Source organism: Nymphaea colorata, chromosome 1 (assembly GCF_008831285.2).
Source record: "Nymphaea colorata isolate Beijing-Zhang1983 chromosome 1, ASM883128v2, whole genome shotgun sequence".
Classification (NCBI taxonomy): domain Eukaryota; kingdom Viridiplantae; phylum Streptophyta; class Magnoliopsida; order Nymphaeales; family Nymphaeaceae; genus Nymphaea; species Nymphaea colorata.
In genome coordinates, this window is record NC_045138.2 from 17,310,502 (window position 1) to 17,317,653 (window position 7,152).

Below are 7,152 nucleotides of genomic sequence, written 5' to 3' on the forward strand. Positions count from 1 at the left end.
TTTTTTTCATATCTCTTGCCATGATGGTTATATTTCATCAAGTTTAGAATTTCAGTTCTTGTTCTATGAAACACATCAATTTCATTTCATCATCAAAATTCCAAACTATGAATCTCAAAAAGAAACTAAAACTGAAATGTTCATTCTAGTTCCAGTTTGAGGTGAATTTTTGTTTTGTAAAATTTTAATTCTATTTGCCAAAAAAAAATCAAAAGCAAACGGCACAACGTGAAATGGCGTTGCATGTAAAGGTGGCATGAGAAACACATAATAATATTATTATTATTATTATTATCATTATTGTTATGCTAAAAATAAAAAAAATAAGTGGACGGAGCACCATAGATGCCCATGTCTATAATAATGTCCATCTTGTCTTCAATAATGGCGGACTCCATCGCGTTGCAGACACCAAAAAGATTGCAGTCATGTGGTTTGCTCCGTTGTGGATTTAGGCATCACATCAACCAAAAAGCAAGAATGGAAGATGTGAACGTGAAACCGCCATTTTTATTCGTAGCTTTTTCAGGAGTAACTGTGACGAATCTGGACCTGTCGAATGTATATCATCGTGCTTAACTCCAAAGCTCTGTTGAAATTCCCTTTTCCTTCGCTTCTTTTGAAAAAAAAAATAACTCTAAAGAATGTGATCCCCACAAAAAACAAAGGGAGATCAATTTTGCTCTTAGAGTATGTTCATTCGAAAACATAAAAAACGTCATGAAGTTTCTTGTAACAGTCTAGCCCAAAGTTAGCTAATTAATTGGAGCTCCTAGTTGAACGATCTTAATCCGTCTGATTGTTTACTTCTACTTGTCCACCAAAAACATTTGAAATGGGTTGTGTGTTTGATTAACTTACATTTTAGATCAGAAGTGATATGGGTGAGATCTTAGATTTCAGGGTCTTAAATGTATGGTTTTTATCAAGAATAGTAGTTCATTTACTGGGTCTTTAATATGGACAACAACAGATTGGACTCAAATCGGATGTATACTTTACCATATCAGCTTTTTCATATATCTATATAGTCTGATTCGAATTTCAATAAAAAAAAATCTGTCCAAATCTGAAATCCAAATGCAAAACCGTAATCAGATTTTAATTAACATCCAAATCCAACTTTTAAACTGAATCCAAACCATATTATAGACATTGAATATAGGGTATTTATTTAAAACTGTCCGATCTGAATACAAATCCAAGCAGATGTCATTTTTTATGTCCAAATCTGATTGAAATTCTTAATCAGATATCAAAGTTATTTCCATATCCTTTTTTTTTTGTGGTTCAGTCCTACATCAGATCCAAATCGGATTTATTGAAATCCTTAGTCTTTAATCCATGAATATCAAGTACCTCCGACATCTTCCTAGCTACTTTGTCCGGAGATTCATGAGTTTGAGAAATGATGATCTTGAATTCATGATTCTCAATCATATAATATGTTAGAAGCACAGATTTATGGTTCGGCTAGGTACGTGAAGTTAGGCTCTGAGACCTCAGGTTCAGGAGTTTTTTAAGTTTCGTCCGCCCTAAAGTCAATACCTAGTTGTCTATGCATCCGGCTGACCTCAGTTTCGAGCTTTATGGTTCTTTTATAAACTCAGTAAAATTTTTGTTTTTAACTTTTTTGTTTTCAAAACAGAAAAACAACCCAGGTGCTATTCTTTTAATGAATGAATGGGCAATTCTAACTTGAAAAGACCACATAGAAAGTTGCAGTTAATATTTTTTTATCACCTTTGGGAAACTGCAGAGTTTTCCTCTGTCTTCAAATTGGGAGCAGAAGTGTAGCCAATATCAACAATTTCCAAAGCATGGGGCTACATGACTCACTGGACTCAGTTGATTGAAACATGAACTTCCTGAAAAGAAACAACTTATCTTGAAAGGTAAAAAGAAAAAAACCAAACCTTCTTGGATTGGAGCAAAAAGGAGGCAAGGAATGAAGCAGTGGGCAGTTGGGTGCACTACAATCGAATTTGAGTAGGGCTGGAAGAGAGAAGATGTCATGGGGATCTCCTGTTGAACACCAAGTTATGTTCTTGGATTCAGATAGTTAGAATGAATTCATCAATCAATTTTAGTCGAAATCAATTCAAAATCAATCGCTTTTTTATCACTTTCGCATGCAAAAAACATCTTTTTGGTAACCACTTGCATATAATGACGTTCAGGCTTGGATATACGTTCCATATCAATATCAGGTTTGCACCATGTTTCTTGAAATAGCGCCACCAATGAAAAAAAATGGCATTATGCAAGAGAAAAGTCGAAGAGTTCTGGGTGGTGTTTTCTTCGTCTTCTGATTCCTGAACTTTCTCAAGCAAGTGCTATTCCTGCAATTTCTTACGTGGGTATAAAAATCACGGGCTCCACAAGCATAAGAGAAATCCATTTGTGATTCTCACAACCTTCCACAGTGGAGACTTTTCTGACATGAGAAAGTGTGTGGAGCTAGAGTGTGACTGGCAACGACTAGAAACACTGTGACAAGCGAAAACGTATCCAAAAGCGCTTTTCCATCCCAAGGTGCCATCAATTCTTCTTGGAAAAATTTCTTTCTTATGCCGACGGTAGTTGGGCAGTCGGAGAGCCACATACAGGCTGTGAATTTCTCTCTTTTTCTCAAATTTCTTTCATTTTTACATTATAATCGTTTAATATTTACTTAGTTATACATGTAATTCAAATATGAAAACTTGTGAATCAGTGCCCCACTAAAAAAATTTTCTAAATTTTTCTCCTTCCGCCACTGTAGCTGGAACGTCTGTGGAACAGAATGGTCTATTACATATAATGTTGAAAGGTTCGGCCTTGGCTCTTAGCTATAGCCGCCTACGTGTTTGGGCAAAACATATGATTTATAAGTGGGGAAAGGTTGGAATCTGGACTTCCATAATTTGACTCACTCGGGATTGTATAGAATTTGGATTTAGATTCGAATTCAGACCCTACTTTTTAAAACCCGGTTTAATTTGAATTCGACAAGCATATGATTTAGCATTTATATGTAATTGGGTTCGATTATTATCGGACCTCAGTCTGATCATATCAGACTTGGATTCAGAATTGTCTGGTAAATGCATAGCAAACCCAAATATTAAACAAAGTTGGCTAAAAGAAACCCAAATCGGATTGGTAATCAGGTATATCTAATCTAGTTACATCCCCACAACTTGAAGGTACTGATTAGAGTTTAAGTTGAGAAGTTCAATTCTGTGTGTCATTTGACTGTACCATGAAAAAAAGCAACCAAATAATTACTTTAAATCTGACATGTCACAACCGGTTTGATGGAACTCATCCTGCTCTCTATCAGCTTCGTTTTTAGTCCAAAAAAAAAAACCATGAACCAAAACAACCAATCACTTAGCGAATCCTATTATAAGCCCTTAAAAGTTACTCACAATATTCGGTATGAGACTAAACTCTGAAAGTAAGACTTTCTAATATTGCAGGTGAAAAACACTGAGGGAGGAGCCAGGATTTTTTTTTTCAAAGGCGGACCAAACAGCCCAACGAACTTATCCGAGTAGAACCAAACTTTGGTGAGGATAGTGGACCAATGCTCTAATGGAGGACTGGACTTGGGCTGGTCTGCATTCCAGCAATTGGACACCAATGGCCATGGCTACCATTAGTGAGATGCTAAACGCACAGGGAGGAAGCATCTCCCCTTTACCATGTATGTGAAAGTATGGGAAGGCTAAGGCTAGCTCTACACCAGAAATAATATGTCTGAATAAATATGCCTTCTTAATAAAACCAACTTCTATCTCTCATCTTCTTTTTAGCTTTCATTTTTCATCACTATGAAGCGCTGGCGCTCAGGAGTTTGCTCTCCAAAATGGGTTTCCATTAGTGAAGTCAATGGATCCGAATATCTGATCAAACTGCTGCAAAAAAGTCAGTAAGGAAAAAAAGTGAACATTTGATGAAGAAACCAAGTCAGATTTCGATTCAAAAAAATTACCATCTATGGATTTGGATTCAAATTTCAGTTAACGTCTGATAGGATACGTATGGAAAATATCTCGTATCTAATGTCCATGCATTTTGACAATGGTTACATTCAATTTGAATCGACATCCCTGATATTCGTTGACCGATTATGTGGGAGATAGCTTTCCGGATAAGCCAAAGCTAATTTCTCTGATACTGTGCGCTTTCAACGTCTGGTTGGTGATGACTTCACAGGCGCCTTCCTCCGAAAATGATGTGAAAACTGTTTCCAATATGAAGATTGGCACTGAGGTAAGCAACTTGACGTCAACGGAGTACAATCCATCTTCTTCTACCATATTCCCGAGTATACTCTAAATGTTTTGGCTCTTTTTATCTCTCTCTCTCTTTCTCTAGGGAACCTCTTGTCTCCAAATTTTGTTATATATTCTCATTTTATCATCTCTCTAGCTAATCATCTAATCAATTCAATGCAAATCGATGATTGACAAAAAATCATGAAGAAAAATATACAAATAATAGTAGACTACGAAAATATTTTTCACATTTTTCTCTTTGTTTTTCTCTTTCTCTTACCATTCAGATGAATTGAATGAGTCTTATTAAATGGAAAGATGGTTTTAAAATGCTAGAACTGCCATTCAATATATATATATATATATATATATATATATATATATATATATATATATATATATATATATATATATATATATATATATATATATATATATATATATATATATACTTGCCAAAACTTATTATGTGCCTTACCTTACGGAAAAATTAAAGGCATTATAAGAAACTAACTTCAGTTTTCCACGAAAGCCCGCTGCCTCACGTTACCCGGACGAGTTCCAGTGGAACCTGCCTAGTGCCTTCATGTTCACACAAATTATCAGAACGGGACCTTGACCTTGACCCGATGACGATCTCCACAAGTCATCGTTTAAGTGTTTTTTTTTCAATGTGATGCGAATGATCTTATATTTATGATTAAATTTATTATCAATATTATTATAAAATAATGGCCATAAACATTTTTTAATTGTCAGCCAGTCTCGCCGTTTTGAATGTTTCCTCTTCTCGCTCTCACTTTGATTTTTTATTATTATTTGCCTTTTAATACATGCAGGTTTTTTCTTCAAGCCGGGCATAACTGAACCGGTACTATTTTATAACTGAGAAGGGCATTTTGGTCATCAACGAAAAGTTACCACCTATAAAATAGGCTTCTGCACACAGCTCGGTACACAAACATTGTAGCTGCAATGAGGTCTCTGCAAGCTCTTCTCTTCCTTTGGGTGGTGGCCATGGCTTCCAGCTGGGCTGGGACTCAGGCAACCGTCGTTCGAGCCACCTACCACTACTACAATCCATCACAGATCAACTGGGACCTTAGGGCCGCAAGCACTTACTGTGCTACATGGGATGCTGACAAGCCCCTCTCATGGCGCCAACAATATGGGTGGACCGCCTTTTGCGGCCCTGATAGCCCCGGTGCTCAGGCTGCATGTGGGCAGTGCCTTCAGGTTCGTTAGCCTCGACTCTTTTTCATGTTAAAAGTGTTTGATATGAGGAATATTTTGTAAGTGTTTTATGAATCTATCTCAAAAATTAAAAGTGATTCATATATATATCATTGAGAGCATTGCAAGTGTTGCTAATGTCAAACAACCCTCAAAGAAAACAGCTTTTTATTGAGTTCTTATAAACTTTTTACTCCAAATTTCTGCATCAAACTATCGAAGGACTCATAAGATCTCACGTATGCAGGTGAGGAACGTAGCAACAAACGCCCAGACAACGGTGAGAATAGTGGACCAGTGTGGTAACGGAGGGCTTGACCTGGACTGGGGAGTCTTTCAGCAGCTGGACACCGACGGGCAGGGCTACCAGCGGGGCAGCATGACCGTCGACTACCAGTTCGTCGGCTGCTAGGGTGCGAGAAGATTGAATAGCTGAGAAGGCCAATATTATGCAGCTTGCTAGCTGGCTGCAGATCTATTAGCTATAGCTAGCATGTTTCAATGCAATATGAAATTAATAAACGGAATAAGAAAGCCTTCTTCGATTACAAATACAAGTTATACTGATTTGCTTAAATTACAAAAAGTTGTCCCAAGGTGCTGGAAAAGTAAATCGATCCTTGGGTTATCCAAGTTCCATAAAACGGCATTTGATTTGGTGATATGTCCTACTTCGCAAAGCAAACACCTTAAATATAAGTAGCATGCAACATCGATTTGGCAATTGAAAGAGAGATCGAAACTCTCCTTTCCTTTCTTTCCTATGTCCCCGAGGTCGAGGAATGCTTCGGAACATGAGAAGAGAGCAAGATACTCATCAACTAAAGTTTGCTTATAATTTAAAAAATAGCATCTACAGGAATCAAACTGACGATCTTACAGCCATACAACATTGATTTGGGCAATAGGGTTTGATGCCGAATATCCACAAATGGTTGGGAAGGTCCACTCATATGTTTGGCCATTGGGCATGTGGGATTCATATTCTCCGTCCAAAACAGGCAACCATGGCCAGGTAGGGGATCTAATAATCCTCGCCACCTATCAAACAGTGGATTAGATCTCCTTTTGAATTCAAATTTTCACATTAACTATACTCTCCTTTATCCCAGCTATCAGATTATAGAGCCGGATTTGGACGCGTTTAGCCAAAAGAAAATAATATTTTGAATAATTGGAGTGTAGATTTGTGAATCAAACAGAATTCAACTCCAAAATCCAGCAATGAACCGACTGGAGTGCATGTAAATGTTGAATCTTAATTCTTATGTCCGTGGAATCCCAACCCAGTTTCTAAGAATATGCCGAGTCTGAATCCAGTTACAGGAGACCCGATAAATGCTGAATTTGAACCGATTTGAAACTTGAAGTAAAATATTGTTGAGATGAGCGACCAGCGAACTGCATATTTCGAAGTCTTTGCATGATAAATTGCTTTTTATGCATATAAATATAAGCGTTTCTTCAGTAGTATACGCCCAAGTCACGTTTCAGTTAAATGACTTGATAATGACCATGGTTCTCGTCAGAGTTAGGGTGTGTTTGATTACTTTGGATCTGAAATCCGAATGTTGATCTCAGATTTCTTCTATGCATGACCCACTGTAAACGAACGTTGAATTTTATTACTTTGTGAAAAAGAAGATTTGCAGTC

General features: G+C 37.1%; 1 protein-coding gene across 1 annotated transcript; it reads left to right on the plus strand.

The window, feature by feature from the left end:
• Window positions 1-5,220: 5,220 nt before the first annotated feature.
• On the plus strand, window positions 5,221-6,055 carry LOC116265223 (pathogenesis-related protein PR-4-like). Its single transcript, XM_031645788.2, has 2 exons — window positions 5,221-5,501; window positions 5,746-6,055. The coding sequence occupies exons 1-2, from the start codon at window positions 5,241-5,243 to the stop codon at window positions 5,908-5,910; spliced, it is 426 nt and encodes a 141-aa protein (XP_031501648.1). The 5' UTR covers window positions 5,221-5,240; the 3' UTR covers window positions 5,911-6,055.
• The last annotated feature ends 1,097 nt before the right edge of the window (window positions 6,056-7,152 follow it).

Coding starts and splice junctions, on each gene's coding strand:
- LOC116265223 (XM_031645788.2), top strand. CDS start 5,241: ATGAGGTCTCTGCAAGCTCTTCTCTTCCTTTGGGTGGTGGCCATGGCT. Junction 5,502..5,745: donor CATGTGGGCAGTGCCTTCAG/GTTCGTTAGCCT, acceptor TCACGTATGCAG/GTGAGGAACGTAGCAACAAA.